The sequence below is a fragment of the Dreissena polymorpha genome, chromosome 5 (genome assembly GCF_020536995.1).
Source record: "Dreissena polymorpha isolate Duluth1 chromosome 5, UMN_Dpol_1.0, whole genome shotgun sequence".
In the NCBI taxonomy this organism is placed as follows: Eukaryota; Metazoa; Mollusca; class Bivalvia; order Myida; family Dreissenidae; genus Dreissena; species Dreissena polymorpha.
Genome location: NC_068359.1, coordinates 10,442,605 through 10,461,424, shown reverse-complemented (window position 1 = coordinate 10,461,424; position 18,820 = coordinate 10,442,605). Strand labels below are relative to the sequence as shown.

The 18,820-nt window shown below is 37.8% G+C and overlaps 1 protein-coding gene and 1 long non-coding RNA gene across 14 annotated transcripts in view; one reads left to right on the top strand and one right to left on the bottom strand.

The window, feature by feature from the left end:
* The window catches only part of LOC127880978 (mucin-5AC-like), a 38,145-nt gene extending 25,234 nt beyond the window's left edge, over window positions 1-12,911 (top strand). For 2 of the 12 annotated variants that reach the window (XM_052428531.1, XM_052428529.1), the window contains exons 7-8: window positions 1,848-2,355; window positions 9,714-9,853. In XM_052428531.1, the coding sequence (XP_052284491.1) occupies window positions 1,848-2,354 (507 nt within the window). In that variant the 3' untranslated portion in view covers window position 2,355; window positions 9,714-9,853. Of the gene's footprint in view, window positions 1-1,847; window positions 2,356-9,713 lie in introns of all 12 variants that reach the window. The other 10 variants (XR_008049844.1, XR_008049845.1, XR_008049837.1 and 7 more) reach the window with 10 other exon arrangements.
* LOC127880993 (uncharacterized) lies at window positions 3,738-13,655 on the bottom strand. 2 transcript variants are annotated; one of them, XR_008049852.1, is made up of 3 exons: window positions 13,441-13,655; window positions 4,247-4,356; window positions 3,738-3,755 (listed from the first exon to the last, which is right to left on the bottom strand). It is a non-coding gene; the product is annotated as an uncharacterized LOC127880993 (long non-coding RNA). The 2 variants fall into 2 exon arrangements; XR_008049851.1 differs by lacking the exon at window positions 3,738-3,755 and adding an exon at window positions 4,055-4,072.
* Window positions 13,656-18,820: the final 5,165 nt, after the last annotated feature.

Genomic DNA, 18,820 nt, shown 5'->3' with positions numbered 1-18,820 from the left:
GAAAAAGCTTTTTTACATTCCATAAGTCACATTAATAGTCAATTCTTCATAAATCTCGGTCAGAACAGTTTTTCTAGTGAAATCTAGGCTTAGTTGAAAATGGTTCTGGTGTGTTGACAAACATGGCCACCATGGGGTGGGGCAACTGTTCTTATATGGTTATACATGTAGTACAACCTTTTTAACACTACAAATTTCCTCTTGTTCATTAAAAAACTAGTTTTACTACTAGCTATTAATGAATATACATACATTTGCAGACAATATTTTTATATATGTTATTATCCACATAATGACATACGGCTATTGATACTTGTGATCAATTATAGTGTGGTTCATGCATGTTTGGAAGATTTTTCGTGATCAGGTGCATCTTTCCTCACTTTTTCAAAATCTGTAGCAGCCTTTAAGTGAGACTGTATGGTTGTCTTGTTATAAATTAAATATTCATAATCATTTTATCAAATATCAATATTGAAAACACACAAATATGTGCCAATATCTTTGAGTGAAAAGTTGTTGTGTCATACAGTAATGAGACGGTAATTTTTTTTCATCATTCAGCTGCAAGTTTTTTTCGTATAACAGCTATTCTGTCTTCCCCTTCACTTAATACAAGATTAAAGTATCCAAGCATTAACTGTGATCAGTTATTTACAGTGCAAATATTGAACTCAATGCTGTTTTGTTTTGTTACAATAAGTTCATTTGACCAAATGGTCAGTGTAAAAGTATTTTTGTACTACAATTGGTTCCTGAACCTTGGAGATAATTGCCTTTCATAGGCTTTCAATATTGTGAACTGTTTAATAGAGTAGATAATTAAATATTGTAGTTATGTAATATTTGCCAATACATGCCATTAGTATAAATACTTACTTTACATTTTTCTGAAACATTATAGAGGAGCAGATAAACGAAAATAAGCTACCATAGTCTATTCCGTTATTGACTTTGACGATTGTATTAGATCTTGTTTAACATGCATGTTGTTTTGCTCACCTATACAAAACATGCTCATAGTGAGGTTAGATGATCTCCTTTTTATGCCCCCCGGTAGGGTGGCATATAGCAGTTGAACTGACCGTCAGTCAGTCTGTCCGTCCGAAAACTTTAACATTGGCCATAACTTTTGCAATATTGAAGATAGCAACTTGATATTTGGCATGCATGTGTATATCATGGAGCTGCACATTTTGAGTGGTGAAAGGTCAAGGTCATCATTCAAGGTCAAAGGTCATATAATTATATGGCTTCAAAGCGGGGCATTGTGTTTCTGACAAACACATCTCTTGTTCTGTTGTGCATAATCGATTGACTGTCATTCATCGTCAACATTTGCCTCGTCAACACTCTAAATTCAACATTTATTGTCCAATATTCATGACATTTAGTCAGTACGTTTGTCCAAAGGCTATATTGGCCAAATTTAAAACTGGGCCATGTGAGGCAGAAAACAAGGTCACTAGGTCAAATAAAAAAAGCTTGTTAACACTCTAGAAGTTGAATTTCAGGTCAAACCATCATGAAACTTGGTCTGAACATTTGTTTTAATGATATCTCAACCCACTTCATAATTAACAGTTTGCCTTAAGTGTTCAGTTTCACAAAGTACTTTACTTGTTCTAAAATCCACCATCTCAGAGTAGTTTAGTTCCTTGGAGACTAAGGTGAGCGTTTTAGAGAGCCCATGTCCCTCTTGTTGAATGATTTGTTCACAATTAAAGTGCAAAATAGTTCAACACATATTGTTTCATGAACACTCATGATTTCAATTGCATGTCGTATTTTTTACAATTTACTTAAGTTTTTTATTAAATGTAATGTTTGTTCATGAACAATAACAGCACAAAATACACAGAGTAAAGCCAGGAAAAAAAGACTTCTCAAGTTGGTTCACAGCCAGCTACCGTGCGTCAGATGCCAAGGTGTCCTTTAACTGGCCTGATCAGTTACATTCTGACATGGAGGCCCTTCACAATGAGCATGAGAAAACGACATCGTTCTCCCACAAAGCGGCAGCCCATACCGACTGGTATGAGCAGTCATTGCGAACTGCTACTGGCATGGATTTAGATAGCGAGAGGCAGACGTCGTTCAATCAAAAATCAGCGGTCCAATCCAATCCGATGCAACAGACTTTGTTCGCTCAGTCACTTAGAGATGCTACGGGGCTGGATATGGATGGCGAAAAAGAGGCGACGGTTACGCTGCAATCAATCACAAATACCAACACAGTCCCAACTAAAAGACGACAGTCAACGGTGTATCGAGGAAGTCTCGACATTGATCCCACCATCTCATTTGCCCCGCGACTGTCAATCCCACCTGAAGATGCGAGCGGGAATCAATAAAGTAAACCTCAGTGTGAAGCCATCTTCTAATGCATCTTGGGTGACTGGGTATATCTGTGGCTATGAGACCTCTCAGGGTATATCTGTGGCTATGAGACCTCTCAGGGTATATCTGTGGCTATGAAACCTCTCAGGGTATATCTGTGGCTATGAGACCTCTCAGGGTATATCTGTGGCTATGAGACTTCTCAGGGTATATCTGTGGCTATGAGACCTCTCAGGGTATATCTGTGGCTATGAGACCTCTCAGGGTATATCTATGGCTATGAGACCTCTCAGGGTATATATGTGGCTATGAGACCTCTCAGTGTATATCTGTGGCTATGAGACCTCTCAGGGTATATCTGTGGCTATGAGACCTCTCAGGGTACATCTGTGGCTATGAGACCTCTCAGGGTATATCTGTGGCTATGAGACCTCTCAGGGTATATCTATGGCTATGAGACCTCTCAGGGTATATCTATGGCTATGAGACCTCTCAGGGTATATATGTGGCTATGAGACCTCTCAGGGTATATCTATGGCTATGAGACCTCTCAGGGTATATCTATGGCTATGAGACCTCTCAGGGTATATCTATGGCTATGAGACCTCTCAGGGTATATCTGTGGCTATGAGACCTCTCAGGGTATATCTGTGGCTATGAGACTTCTCAGGGTATATCTGTGGCTATGAGACCTCTCAGGGTATATCTATGGCTATGAGACCTCTCAGGGTATATCTGTGGCTATGAGACCTCTCAGGGTATATCTGTGGCTATGAGACCTCTCAGGGTATATCTGTGGCTATGAGACCTCTCAGGGTATATCTGTGGCTATGAGACCTCTCAGGGTATGTCTGTGGCTATGAGACCTCTCAGGGTATATCTGTGGCTATGAGACCTCTCAAGGTATATCTGTTGCTATGAAACCGCTCAGGGTATATCTATGGCTATGAGACCTCTCAGGGTATATCTGTGGCTTTGAGACTTCTCAGGGTATATCTGTGGCTATGAGACCTCTCAGGGTATATCTATGGCTATGAGACCTCTCAGGGTATATCTATGGCTATGAGACCTCTCAGGGTATATCTATGGCTATGAGACCTCTCAGGGTATATCTATGGCTATGAGACCTCTCAGGGTATATCTATGGCTATGAGACCTCTCAAGGTATATCTGTGGCTATGAGACCTCTCAGGTATATCTGTGGCTATGAGACCTCTCAGGGTATATCTGTGGCTATGAGACCTCTCAGGGTATATCTGTGGCTATGAGACCTCTCAGGGTATATCTGTGGCTATGAGACCTCTCAGGTATATCTGTGGCTATGAGACCTCTCAGGGTATATCTGTGGCTATGAGACCTCTCAGGGTATATCTGTGGCTATGAGACCTCTCAGGGTATATCTGTGGCTATGAGACCTCTCAGGGTATATCTGTGGCTATGAGACCTCTCAGGGTATATCTGTGGCTATGAGACCTCTCAGGGTATATCTGTGGCTATGAGACCTCTCAGGGTATATCTGTGGCTATGAGACCTCTCAGGGTATATCTGTGGCTATGAGACCTCTCAGGGTATATCTGTGGCTATGAGACCTCTCAGGGTATATCTGTGGCTATGAGACATCTCAGGGTATCTGTGGCTATGAGACCTCTCAGGGTATATCTGTGGCTATGAGACCTCTCAGGGTATATCTGTGGCTATGAGACCTCTCAGGGTATATCTGTGGCTATGAGACCTCTCAGGGTATATCTGTGGCTATGAGACCTCTCAAGGTATATCTGTGGCTATGAAACCTCTCAAGGTATATCTGTGGCTATGAGACCTCTCAAGGTATATCTGTGGCTATGAGACCTCTCAGGGTATATCTGTGGCTATGAGACCTCTCAAGGTATATCTGTGGCTATGAGACCTCTCAGGGTATATCTGTGGCTATGAAACTCCTCAGCCTGCTTGTTGAAACAGAATATTCCTCTCGAATGACCCTTGAAGTTCTGATATGTGCCTGGTTTGCAGTAACTCCTACAAATATTCTTAACAAATGTGATCTTAGATATTCTCTTTAGCATACAGAAAGCAAAATGATCTTGCTTACATGGTAAATTCATTGATAAATAATTACCTTTTAGGTCTCAAAACAAAATACTTAATTAGTCAATATTTATAAATTAATGGGAATTTTGTAGAACCTGTAATTTGAACATTCGTAAATCAATGTTAAAATATCTTTTAGCGGATCTTAACTATGTGGAGCCCAAATGTTGTGTGCAAGGTTTCTGTTCCCAGCATAAAGATCAAGGTCATTCTTGAAGGTCAATGCAGAAGATATGAACATGATACAGCATTTTAAAACTTTGACTTTATCATTCAAATGGCATTTTTAAAATAACATTCCTCACGCTGCTAAGATGACAGGTCGAGGTCACAATCATTCTGAAATAATCACACAATGAATGGGCTTGACACATTTCCAACAGGAATCTAGTAAATTTTATGTTCTCAGGATTGGATTTGTTTGTATAGACCTATTTCAGAACCCAACAAATTACTTGGTTTTAACAACCATACAATACCTAGTGGATTAAGTTCTTTTTTTTTATTTTACCACAAGTAAATCAGTGGAAATCCATTTTATTTTATGCTTTCCGGTGGTTTATAGAGAAATATCAGTGAATTAAAACTGATAATTTCACTGTTTCAAACAATGAAAATTATCAGTCAAAATATCAATAATTTTCACTGTTTATGTTAAATGACGTCATTTTTTTGACGAAATGACGTCATTTTCCCAGCGAAATTCTTTAGTTAAACTCTTTAACAATGTGAAAAAAAACATAAAATAAAAAGAAAATTTGTTGGGTTCGGTGCATTATCGATCTTAATTCACTCGTGATTATATAAAATATATATTTTCACTCGTGGCTGTGCCACTCGTGAAAATATTATTTTCTATGATCACTCGTGAATTTAAATCGATAATCCACCGAATCCAACAAATATCCTCTATATCATAAGTTCTGAATGACAACTATTGGCAAATCGACCAAACATTTTTAATTCTTTGTCTACAGAACGATAAAACAGATTTAGAATATCATCTGGTAATATTTAATGAACAGTGAATATTTGTTTGTTTGAGTGCATTATCGACTTTAATCATGAGTGATATGAGAAAACAACACTTGTATGTGTATAACAGCCACGGGTGACAATATCTATGATTATCTAAGGTTAAAAATATCAATATACACTGAAACCAACAAATTTGATGTAAATGTTATGCTTTTTAACAGTTTTTTTACCTGTTTAAAAAAAAGTTAAACAACAGAATTTTGCAGGAATATGTCTTGAGGTCATAATAATGATGTCATTTCACAGTGAGGCAGTGGTAACTATTGATAATATCTTCTGTGTATATTAGTAGTCTTCCATCTGTCACTTTGTTCTTTTCTTTTTCAGGTTAACCTCAAATTTACGTGTCTTCTTTCATCAATAATGTTCCTGCATTAAACTTACATGGATAATGTTTTTGATCAAAATCAACACACCCACATCACCTGACCTCAATCAACACACCCACATCACCTAACCTCAATCAACAAACCCACATCACCTAACCTCAATCAACACACCCACATCACCTGACCTCAATCAACACACCCGCATCACCTGACCTCAATCAACACACTCACATCACCTGACCTCAATCAACACACCCACATCACCTGAACTCAATCAACACACCCACATCACTTGACCTCAATTAACACACCCACATCACCTTACCTCAATCAACACACCTACATCAATTGACCTCAATCAACACACCCACATCCCCTGACCTCAATCAATACACCCACATCACCTTACCTCAATCAACACACCCACATCACCTGACCTCAATCAACACACCCACATCACTTGACCTCAATCAACACACCCACATCACCTGACCTCAATCAACACACCCACATCACCTGACCTCAATCAACACACCCACATCACCTGACTTCAATCAGCACACGCACATCACCTTACCTTAATCAACACACCCACATCACCTTACCTTAATCAACACACCCACATCACCTTACCTCAATCAACACACCCACATCACTTGACCTCAATTAACACACCAACATCCCCTGACCTCAATCAACACACCCACATCACCTTACCTAAATCAAAACACCCACATCACCTGACCTCAATCAGCACACCCACATCACCTGACCTCAATCAACACACCCTCATCACCTGACTTCAATCAACACATCCACATCACCTGACCTTAATCAACACACCCGCATCACCTGACCTCAATCAACACACCCACATCACTTGATCTCAATTAACACACCCACATCACCTGACCTCAATCAACACACCTACATTACCTGACCTCAATCAACACACCCGCATCAACTTACCTAAATCAACACACCCACATTACCTGACCTCAATCAACACACCAACATCACCTAACCTCAATCAACACACCCACATACCCTGACCTCAATCAACACACCTACATCACCTGACCTCAATCAACACACCCACGTCACCTGACCTCAATCAACACACCCACATCACCTGACCTCAATCAACACACCCACATCACCTGACTTCAATCAACACCCCCACATCACTTGACTTCAATTAACACACCTACATCACCTAACCTCAATCAACACACCCAAATCAACTTACCTCAATCAACACACCCACATCACCTGACCTTAATCAACACACCCACATCACCTGACCTCAATCAACACACATACAGTACCTGACCTCAATCAGCACACCCACATCACCTGACCTTAATCAACACACCCACATCACTTGACCTCAATTAACACAACCACATCACCTGACCTCAATCAACACACCCACATCACCTGACCTCAATCAACACACCCACATCATTTGACCTCAATCAACACACCTACATCACCTGACCTCAATCAGCACATTCACATCACCTGACCTCAATCAACACACCCACATCACCTTACCTCAATCAACACACCCACATCACCTGACCTTAATCAACACACCTACATCACCTGACCTCAATCAACACCCCCCCCCATCACCTGACCTCAATCAACACACCCACATCACCTGACCTGAATAACACACCTACATCACCTGACCTTAACCAACACACCCATATCACCTGACCTCAATCAACACACCCACATCACCTGACCTCAATCAGCACACCCACATCGCCTGACCTTAATCAATACACCCACATCACTTGACCTCAATTAACACAACGACATCACCTGACCTCAATCAACACACCCATATCACCTGACCTCAATCAACACACCCACATCTTTTGACCTCAATTAATACACCCACATCACCTTACCTCAATCAACACACCTTCATCACCTGACCTCAATAAAAACACCTACATCACCTGACCTCAATTAACACAACGACATCACCTGACCTCAATCAACACACCTACATCACCTGACCTCAGTCAACACACCCACATCACCTGACCTCAATCAATACACCCACATCACCTGACCTCAATCAACACACCCACATCACCTTACCTCAATCAACACACCCACATCACCTGACCTCAATCAACACACCCACATCACCTGACCTCAATCAACACACCCACTTCATCTGACCTCAATCAACACATCCACATCACCTGACCTCAATAACACACCTACATCACCTGACCTTAACCAACACCCCCACATCACCTGACCTCAATCAAAACACCCACATCACCTGACCCCAATCAACACACCCACATCAACTTACCTCAATCAACACACCCACATCACCTTACCTCAATCAACACACCCACATCACCTGGCCTCAATCAACATACCCACATCCCCTGACCTCAATCAACACACCCACATCAACTGTCCTCGATGAACACCTACATCACCTGACCTCAATCAACATACCCACATCACCTGACCTCAATCAACACACCCACATCAACTGTCCTCAATGAACACCCACATCACCTGACCTCAATCAACACATCCACATCACCTGACCTCAATCAACACACCCACATCACCTGACCTCAAACAACACACCCACATTACCTGACCTCATTTTTAACTTGAGATTGACCTTCTTTTGGACTAATATATTGGAATAATTCAGAAGGTCCTTATTCTAAATGACCCAAAAAGTTTGCTATTTTCTTACATATCGTTTGCTACAAATATTTTTTGCTTGCATAGTTGTTATCTTTGAACATTTTCAAGACAAGCAAATCAACTAACTCATTTTGGAATTGACTTTAAACATTTTTTCTTTGACATGAACTATTTCATAAGGCGTACAAATGTTTTAATCTAAATTGACGGTTCACTGACCACCATTACAACTCACTAAGACACTTTGATACTTGCATTCAACACTCAGCACACCTCACTTGACCTCATTTTGACCTTTACCTACATTTGGACTTCTTTGCCAATGAATTAATACTAATAAGGCTTCCACCAGGGTCATCATTTTATTGAATGCAGCATGTTTATTGTATTGCATCTGGGCTTGCTTTTATGCTCTTATGTTTTATCATAAACAGTCATCCTACTAGAGGTTATCAAACATGTATTATATTACTTGTTATGTGTGTATTTTTGTGATACTTTGATTTGTAATTAACTGATTTGTATTTTATTTTTTTTTACAAACTTAAACATCACTCTTGTGTAATAGTCTCTGGAACAATATTTCAACCTAAATTCATTTTCAGCTTTTTCATCTTTTTTCTGTTCTTGCCATACAAAAAAGGGAAGAGTTGTATTAGTGTTATTCTTGTCTCTGATTACATGTCTTGTGACTAGGCATTTCATGCCAGGGCATTTTGGGTGTCACGCTCATGTATTTTTCCGCGTATAGCGCGCAGTTTTTTAACTTCAAATTTCAAATAAAAAAGTTTGTGCGCATTATAGATTGATTCAATGCTATCCTGGATGCTTAATTGCAAAAAAAATCATTTTCGTAATCATAAATATTAAAAATGGCCAACATTTATTATTCCAGAAAACTACACCCTATCATCAGGGTACTGTAAAATCATTATTATTCATAGGACATACGTTTCTTTTGTTTTGTGGGTTGATTGACCGTTCCAGGAATATATAGGACACATAGGAAAATGACAGACGCAAATTCCTCTTTTCTTTTCCAAAATTAAATTCATAAATTTATGTTTCCATACAAAAACTCATAAGTTTAAAGTTCACAAAAAGTTCATTGTGTAATGAATGAAATACTTTTTATTATAGCTAAAATACAATCACACAAACAAATAAAGAAGCATTGATACAAATGACTAGCTGCTAATTTAAGCCGGCTCTTATTTTCAGTTTCGACGCGAGAAGATCCACTTCCAGCATTCCTCAGATCCAACACACGTGTTTGTGTCAGGACGCGAGAGTAAAGCCTCGCTGAGCGATATCGGCTTGGACAATACTACGACCACTTTCCGTGCAAAAAAAGAGAAGAAGTTTTGACTTGTTTGTAATCAGTTAGTGTTTTGTTATGTTATAAACAATAATGTGGTTACATGTGTAATTGTATTCTGGTCACAGTACATTTTTTGTTGTTTTTTCCCTTTTGAGTTCACTATTTTTAGACTCATATCTATAATTGTTAGCGTGTTTTATTAAAAAAGATGATGATCTTTTTGAAAAAATCTTAAATTTTTGCATAGCATATCGGTGTTGTTTGTTTTACGAACAATCATAAAGGTACCATTTTCATTAATGCTTATTTATACTTTAAAAGGTATTGTTTTTGAACATGTATTAAAGTCGCCGTTGATTTTCCGATTGATAATAAGATAAAATATCACACTATAACACGTTGTATTTTCACTTATATATATTTTTAGTCTGTATCCATGCTATAAACAAAGAAGTTGCATATTCAATATGTTAATTAATAATTAGTCTGTATCCATGCTATAAACAAAGAAGTTGCATATACAATATGTTAATTAATAAAATTCTTTTTTTAGATAATACATGTCATTAAGCTTCATTACGATAGTTCTTTATTAATATTTCAAATTCTGTGTTTATCAGTACATTAATTAATTATGTTCTATGTTTTATATTATGTTGTCTAATTTTTATTTTCATACGTATATTTTTACCAGCATGCTTTGCAATCATGTGCGGCTTCATTGACATATTTGTTATAGATATATTGCTGTAAACCTGTTTGTTGGTAAGTCGGTTGGATTGTTGGGCAATCTTTTCGTAAGGTAGGATTGTTGGGCAATATTTTGGTAAGGTAGGATTGTTAGCGTGGCTGTTGTCGGAGAAAACCAGAGCTATTCTCATAGCAATCTCGTCCTGTCGTCCGCTGTAGGCATTCTAAAACCTTTACATTGACTCTAAAATCAAAGTGCTTCCACCTACAACTTTGAAACTTCATATGTAGATGCACCTTGATGAGTTCTACATGCCACACCCATTTTGAGTCACTAGGTCAAAGGTCAAGGTCACTGTGACCTCTAAAAAAAAAAAAAATCTGACAAGCTTTCGCAGCTGAGCGTGGCACCCGTTATGTGGGATTGTTGGGCAATCTTTTTATGTCCCCCACTATAGTAGTGGGGGACATATTGTTTTTGCCCTGTCCGTTGGTTGGTCTGTTGGTCTGTTGGTTGGTCTGTTTGCGCCAACTTTAACATTTTGCAATAACTTTTGCTATATTGAATATAGCAACTTGATATTTGGCATGCATGTGTATCTCATGGAGCTGCACATTTTGAGTGGTGAAAGGTCAAGGTCAAGGTCATCCTTCAAGGTCAGAGGTCAAATATATGTGGCCAAAATCGCTCATTTTATGAATACTTTTGCAATATTGAAGATAGCAACTTGATATTTGGCATGCATTTGTATCTCATGGAGCTGCACATTATGAGTGGTGAAAGGTCAAGGTCATCCTTCAAGGTCAGAGGTCAAATATATGTGGCCCAAATCACTTATTTTATAAATACTTTTGCAATATTGAAGATAGCAACTTGATATTTGGCATGCATGTGCATCTCATGGAGCTGCACATTTTGAGTGGTGAAAGGTCAAGGTCATCCTTCAAGGTCAGAGGTCAAATATCTGTGGCCCAAATCGCTTATTTTATGAATACTTTTGCAATATTGAATATAGCAACTTGATATTTGGCATGCATGTGTATCTCATGGAGCTGCACATTTTGAGTGGTGAAAGGTCAAGGTCATCCGTCACAAGGTCAAGGCCATCCTTCAAGGTCAAACGTCATATAGGGGGACATTGTGTTTCACAAACGCATCTTGTTGTAAGGTAAGATTGTTGGGCAATCTTTTTATAAAGGTAGGATTGTTGGGCAATCTTTTTGCGAGGTAGTATTGTTGGGCAATCATTTTGTAAGGTAGGATTGTTGGCAATCTTTTTGCAAGGTAGTATTGTTGGGCAATCTTTTTGTAAGGTAGGATTGTTGGGCAATCTTTTTTGTAAGGTAGGATTGTTGGGCAATCTTTTTGTAAGGTAGGATTGTTGGGCAATCTTTTTGCAAGGTAGTATTGTTGGGCAATTTTTTTGTAAGGTAGGATTGTTGGGCAATCTTTTTGTAAGGTAGGATTGTTGGGCAATCTTTTTGCAAGGTTTGATTGTTGGGCAATCTTTTTGTAAGGAAGGATTGTAGGGCAATCTATTTGTAAGGTAGAATTGTTGGGCAAACCTTTTTGTTTCCAGATGATATCAAGAGAGTGACTTAATTTAGGTATGCTATTTACTTGGGATGAAAGGAAAATGTCTTGTGATTTTGAATCAACAGGTCAAAGGTCAAGGCAACAGAGGTTGATAGAATGAAATCCAGTTCCGCGAAATATCACTAAAATTGTAATACTGGTTACTTTGAAGAGAGGAGGACACTTTCAGATTTTGAGGTCAAAGGGTAAGGTCACAGGGGCTTGTAACAAGAAACTGGAAACTTTCCACACAATACCTACACAACAATTTGACCTGTGATCACCCAGATTGTTATTCTAATGACTTGGAAAGTAAAAAAGACAAGGGCAAGACCGAGTGACTGGACACATGGAAAGTATTTCTGTAGGCTTTGTTATGTGACATCTAGTTATATTTAGGTCAAGAGTCAAGGTGACAAAGGCTTGAAACATGCAATGTGTTTGTTCTATAATCACCCAGAATGCTATGCTGGTTACTTTGGATGAAAGTAAGACACCATGATTTGGAGGTCAATATTAAAGGTCACAGGGGCATGAAGTTATACACAAGTCTTAAAACAATGCGTTGATATTTCAACCTGGTTGCAAGTATAGTATTATTCTTATTTTCAAACATCTCATTTTTGCTCACCTGAGCACAACATGCATCTCTTTGAGAATCTTTCATGTATTACTTCATTAACTTTCATATCATGCATTATCTTCATATTTTAATGATGATCAGACTTATTGTCATGTTCTGAATGTTCCCATGTGTTATTCTTGATATTTTAATACTTTGTGTACTTGATTTTTCTATAAATACAAATTCAATAAATTTTAATGCCTCTAACTGGTTTTAATGTTTAAAGTTACAATTCAAGCGTATTTCCTTCGATTTTACAATAACAAAACAGCAGCAACAACTCTTACAACTAATTATAGTGGCATTACCTTCTACCACCATCACCACCATCATCACTACAACTGCTTTTGCTACGTTTCAAATCAACCAACATAATAACAGGTCCGTTGTTGTTGGCGATAAACCAAAATATATTACTTAAAACATAAAATATATAGAGAATACTAGGTCGGTGCCGAATAAAGCAAAGTTTATTTTGCGAGGCTTAGAAAATCTGAACCACGAGCCTTGGCGAGTGGTTCAGATTTTCGTGCCGAGCAAGATAAACTTTGCTTTATTCGGCACCGACCTAGTATTCGATTTATCCCATCAATTTTCTTAGTCGTAAATTATTTCTTTAAACATAGAATAGGAAAATCGAACTAGACGGAAAATCCCAAAGATATTTTAAGCAAACATTGTTTCATTATTTAAATCGTGTCGAGCCTAATACATTACAAAAAGATCAGTAACCAACCTGTTTTTCGTTTATCATACCTCTACGTCCCCGATTTTTAAGAAATAATGAAAAAAAGACACTAAACAACTGCATCTTTAGCGTGAAACAACATGCATTGTGTCGTATGACGTATCAATAATGACGTCACGAGTACGCGCACTTAATATTTGTAAATAATGTTTATTTGCTTTTTGAGTTGCATTATGTGTAAAAACTATATTACATCTTGGTATCTAATTGTTTGTTTTGTTGAATCTGATTCGATTTTACTAAAACTGATTACTTTATAGTTGATTCCGAGTAATATGAACATTCTTCGCCGCGCGTGACAGCTATATTTCAGCACTGCTGAAATAAAGGTAAATTTATTTCACAGTGGTTTATTTCGACAATGCACGTCTGATGATGGGATAAATTACTTAAAATAGGCATCTTTAAACACAGTAAATACGTAAAATAAATAATGTACAATTGTAAGGTGCGGTAAAAATATGTGATCAATTTGAAGAACAATTACATTTAAAGAACTATACATGACTTATATTTAAAGAAACCAATAATAATGTCGTTAGGCACTGATGTTCCAAGCTGATAAATGTATATTTCGACCCCTACGTGACTGACCTTTGAAGTAATGCGACATGTGACACATGCGACACTCAATCTCCTAATGGTAGCAAGTTGTAGTTACCTTAAAAGTGCATGTAGAATGACATAGCAATAGCCCAGACAATCTGTTTTTTATAATCAAATTATATTTGACCTTAAACGGAATACCGTGGTTACACATTTAAATCCAGAGGGCGACAGTGCGATAGTACGATGGCGACAGTGCGATAATACGACGGCGACAATACGATGGCGACAGTGCGATAATACGATGGCGTCAATGCGATAGTACGATGGCGACAATGCGATAATACGATGACGACAGTGCGACAATACGATGGCGATAGTACGATGGCGATAATACGATGACGACAGTACGATAACGCGATAGTACGATGACGACAGTACGATATGACTATCGTATTGTCGGCATCGTACTATCGCACTGTCGCCATCGCATTGTCGCATTGTCTTCATCGTACTATCGCATTGTCGCCATCGTACTATATCGCATTGTCGCCATCGTACTATCGCAATTTCGGCATCGTACTATCGAATTGTCGCCTTCTGGATTTTAATGCGTAACCACGATGACCCCTATGGCGCACCAAAGGGGTCGAAACTAGAACGTCTGCTGCAGCAGAAAAAAATGCTGCTCGAGCAGCATTTAAATGCTACTCGAGCAGCAAATAACTGCTCGAGCAACATCTGGATGCTGCTCGGGCAGCAATTTGCTGCTCGAGCAGCATTTTTTTCTGCAGCAGCAGAAAAATCCTTCTCGACCAGCATTTATTTTTAGATTATGGCATCAGCCAATCAGAATCAGATTACACATAGGCATAAATCATTAAACGTTGAAGCAATTGATCAATCAAATTTGCATGTTCGTACATTACTTATAGATTTTAAAGCTTAATTAGTATTTTATGAACAACTACGAAAAAAGGATGAGAATTTAATATTAATTGATTAAAACACAGATTATGAGTTTGTTGCAGTTTTTCTAAAGTTATTGTCAGGTCTGTTTCGTTTCCGTAGAGGTAGCTTATTTCGTCCGTTGGCAAGCTCAAATTTGATTGGCTGACGAGTTCAAGGGCTTATTCTAAAAATAAATGCTGGTCGAGCAGGATTTTTCTGCTGCAGCAGAAACAAGAAATATCTTTAAAAAAAGATATACGGCGTTGATTGTGGTCGATGTTTATGAACGATCAAAAGTTATCTCTATGAGATAAAAAGTAGCGGATGCCGTTTTTCTGCGCAGTTCTTAGCTACATCACAAGCAAATCAATTACGGGGTGTTGCGCCAGATTGCGTGGCTTATTTTGCTTTATGTGATATTATTACTCAGATATCTATATTTACAGAATAGAAAAACACAAGAAACATGAAAATAAACGAATAAAGAGTGCATATAGGTCAGCCGGCAATACTCGAATTTTATTTAATTGCATAATTATAGTATAGTGAATTATTGTGCTCATGCTTAATGAACTGGTCTAAATGGATAAATATTTCTAATTAATTTTATCAAAATTGGTCATTATCATGCAAATGTTGAAAACATATTAAAAATCGATGATTGACATACCGCAATAATATCGCCGAATATCTTTATTTAGTATCTTTCTGATCAAAACAGACTTCAAGTGCACAAAGTTTACGAGACGGCGTTTATATAAGGATTTCTGCAACTGACCGCAAACTGACCTTGATACCTTGCGGATTGGAATGCAATGCATTAAGTTAGGTAACAATTCTGCTGCTGAAACGACGGCTTGTTTACGCCAACTGTACACGACCAAGGCAACAGCTGTGCCTAAAATATTGATATATCGACAAAGCGACTAAACGAACTATTTACTCCATCAGACAAAAATACGGTAGCATAGATTCCATTTTTTTCCTTCAATGAAAAGATCGCAACCCCTTCTGCGAACTCCGGTGATGAACTGTATATAAACTCTGACTTTCACACACTGGCCGCGAATTGACCCGAAACCTCGCGGGTTGAAATGCAATGCAAGTAAGTACTAAATATGAGAATATAGCCTTTAGTATAAACGCTTTTGCGCTGGTATTTCTCTGAAAATAAAAGGTGAACGCACAAACTGTATTTATGTCGAAAATTGATTGTAAAACTGTTCTATCTATTGAGCCTTTTCATTAGAGATAAAATTGTTTCATGCAGTAAAACAGTGTTACAAAGACGCGGATATGTTTCCAATGTTCTGGTGTTATACTCAAATCAGCCAATGGAATAAATGAAGTGTATTCATTCGTACCTAGCCGCGGGAAATTTTATTTGAATATTATTGGACACTTACAAAGGTCAAGTCAGGGTGAAAAGCTGGCTTAATACAGCTTACGCCGAAAAATGCTGCTCGGGCAGGAATTTTGCCGGTCGAGCAGCATATCTAGATACTGCTCGGGCAAATATGCTCGAGCAGTAATTTAAATGCTTCTCGAGCAGCATTTTTTTTCTGCTGCAGCAGACGTTAAAGTTTCGACCCATTTGGTGCGCTATAGACCCTAACGGTATTCCGTAAAGATTGACCTCGATCACTGATGTAGGGAAACAAATTTTACACACGAAATGTCATCTCATGGTAGTGGTAAGTTTCTTAAAATAGCATGATGAACGACAAAGTTACTGTTGCGGACAAGCTGTTTTATGGGCGATTTTGACCTTCGTACTCTTAGTGTGTCTTTGGTCTTGTAGGTTTGAAAACTTGTGTTGGCACGCGACACGTCGTCTCACGATGGGTTACATTTGTGCAAAGTTATTTTAAAATCCATCCATAACTGATAAAATTATGACTACAGCAGGAATGTTCAAGCTGTTTTATGGCCGTTATTGACCTTTGACATCCAAACGTGACCTTGACCTTTGGGACAGGGGGACGTTTGTTAAATGCCATACGCCTTCTTACGATGGTGGACGTTTATGCAAAGTTATTTCAAAATCCATTAACATATTGCACATGTTGTTGCCGAGACATGAAATATCGCGCAGACGGGAGGACATAGTGACGGACCGAGCAATGTCGCCTTCTATGTAGAGGGACGTGAAAAAACAACAACACTAAACTTGATTAAATTTAAATGCATTTGTCTCAAATCTGGTTCGAGCATGTGCGCGGCCGTAAACTATACGTACCAGATTGTCATATAATCGGTTTTTGCATATGCGTGGCCTTAATGTATCTATTAACACTGTTATTTAATACGCAAAATTCTTTGTTCAATAGAATGAAAGACAAGAGGGTGAAACTCGTGTGACTATCAATTAATTTATTTGCTATTCGATATCCATTTAGAAAGTTGATTTGATTTGAAATCATAGATCGGAACATTGCATTAAAGTATTGTTATGATGTTCTAAATTATTATTACTGTTGTATACTCGCCTAATTGTCGATGTCGCAATTTGGCTAAACATAATGTGGCCGCCTTGTTTGCAAAACACATGGTGGCAGAAGTCGTTCAATGTTATTTGTGAAAAAGGTTATGATTTATAACGCTATTTTTTCAATAATTGCATTCATATCGCGTCTGTTTGCATGTACTGTACACATGTACTTAAATCGCACGAAACTCAAATCTGTTATTGTCCTTAATTATTCTTTTATATTTTTTAATGAAACAAACAGTACAAACAATGCTTCGAATAGTTTAAAAGATGCAGTATATACAAGTTGTATGACTGAAAGCCATCAGTTTGATATGCCTCGGCAGAATGAAAAGTGGACAAATGTTATGGTACAGAGTTCCGTTAGTGTCTTTCGGTGGGTATCCTTTAGATTTAGCTAGAACGCGCGGTTGGGGTGAGAGGACATGAGACCACGACGCGAGAATACTACATTACGATTTTGAAATTAATAATAGAAATAAATCGTAACCTCATATCAAGTTTCCGCGTCCTTGTTTATCCAAATATCAAAAATGCAACAACGATACGGACAAGCTGTACGCCGTTATCTCATGATGTGTAGTGTTTGACCCACGCTTTCTTTGAAGCGCCGCACACAATTAGTAATAAAGGCATTTTTAAAACATGCAATTGTGATTTTTTTACTATCTCTTACACATCGTATGAGTTTAAAAACAACTCATATAATCAACAGAAACATTAGATTTATTTCATAACAACAAATAGCAGTAGCACGACCGATGAATAAATAAATAAACATGTACACTAAAATAAATAAGCATGCACAATAAATTAATAAATACAGAACAGACACAAACACAACATGCGTTATCAACGATTATATCGAAGTAATTAAATGTATATCGCAGCATATGATAAAATCCGCTGAACATATTTTAAAATGTAAGCATTGAGTAGAAGTTATTTATAAATGCCCCAAAATCATGATACATTTCGATTTATAAATTATTATTATTATTAATTTCTACTTAACAATTAACAAAGCTGTCTTACAAAATAATAAACCTGGATTGCATTTGTATTTCAATTAAAGATTTTGCAATTATATTAAATAAATTACTTCGACAGAAAACCAAAATGACATATATAGATTTTTAATGAGGTTAGATTACCTTTCGTGTAAATAAACAACATGTTCAGAAAGAATGCCAATGTTACAATGTGTCTGAAAAGAAAAACCACGATGCTACATCGTGTTTCAGCAGAATACCCCCCTTTCTTTCATATGCTCAAAAAGGGTAACTCTACTGTTACAATGTGTTTAAAATGAATAATTTCATTCATACCCAAGTATAAAGTTCAACTCAGATCATATTCTTATTTGATATTTAAATTAAC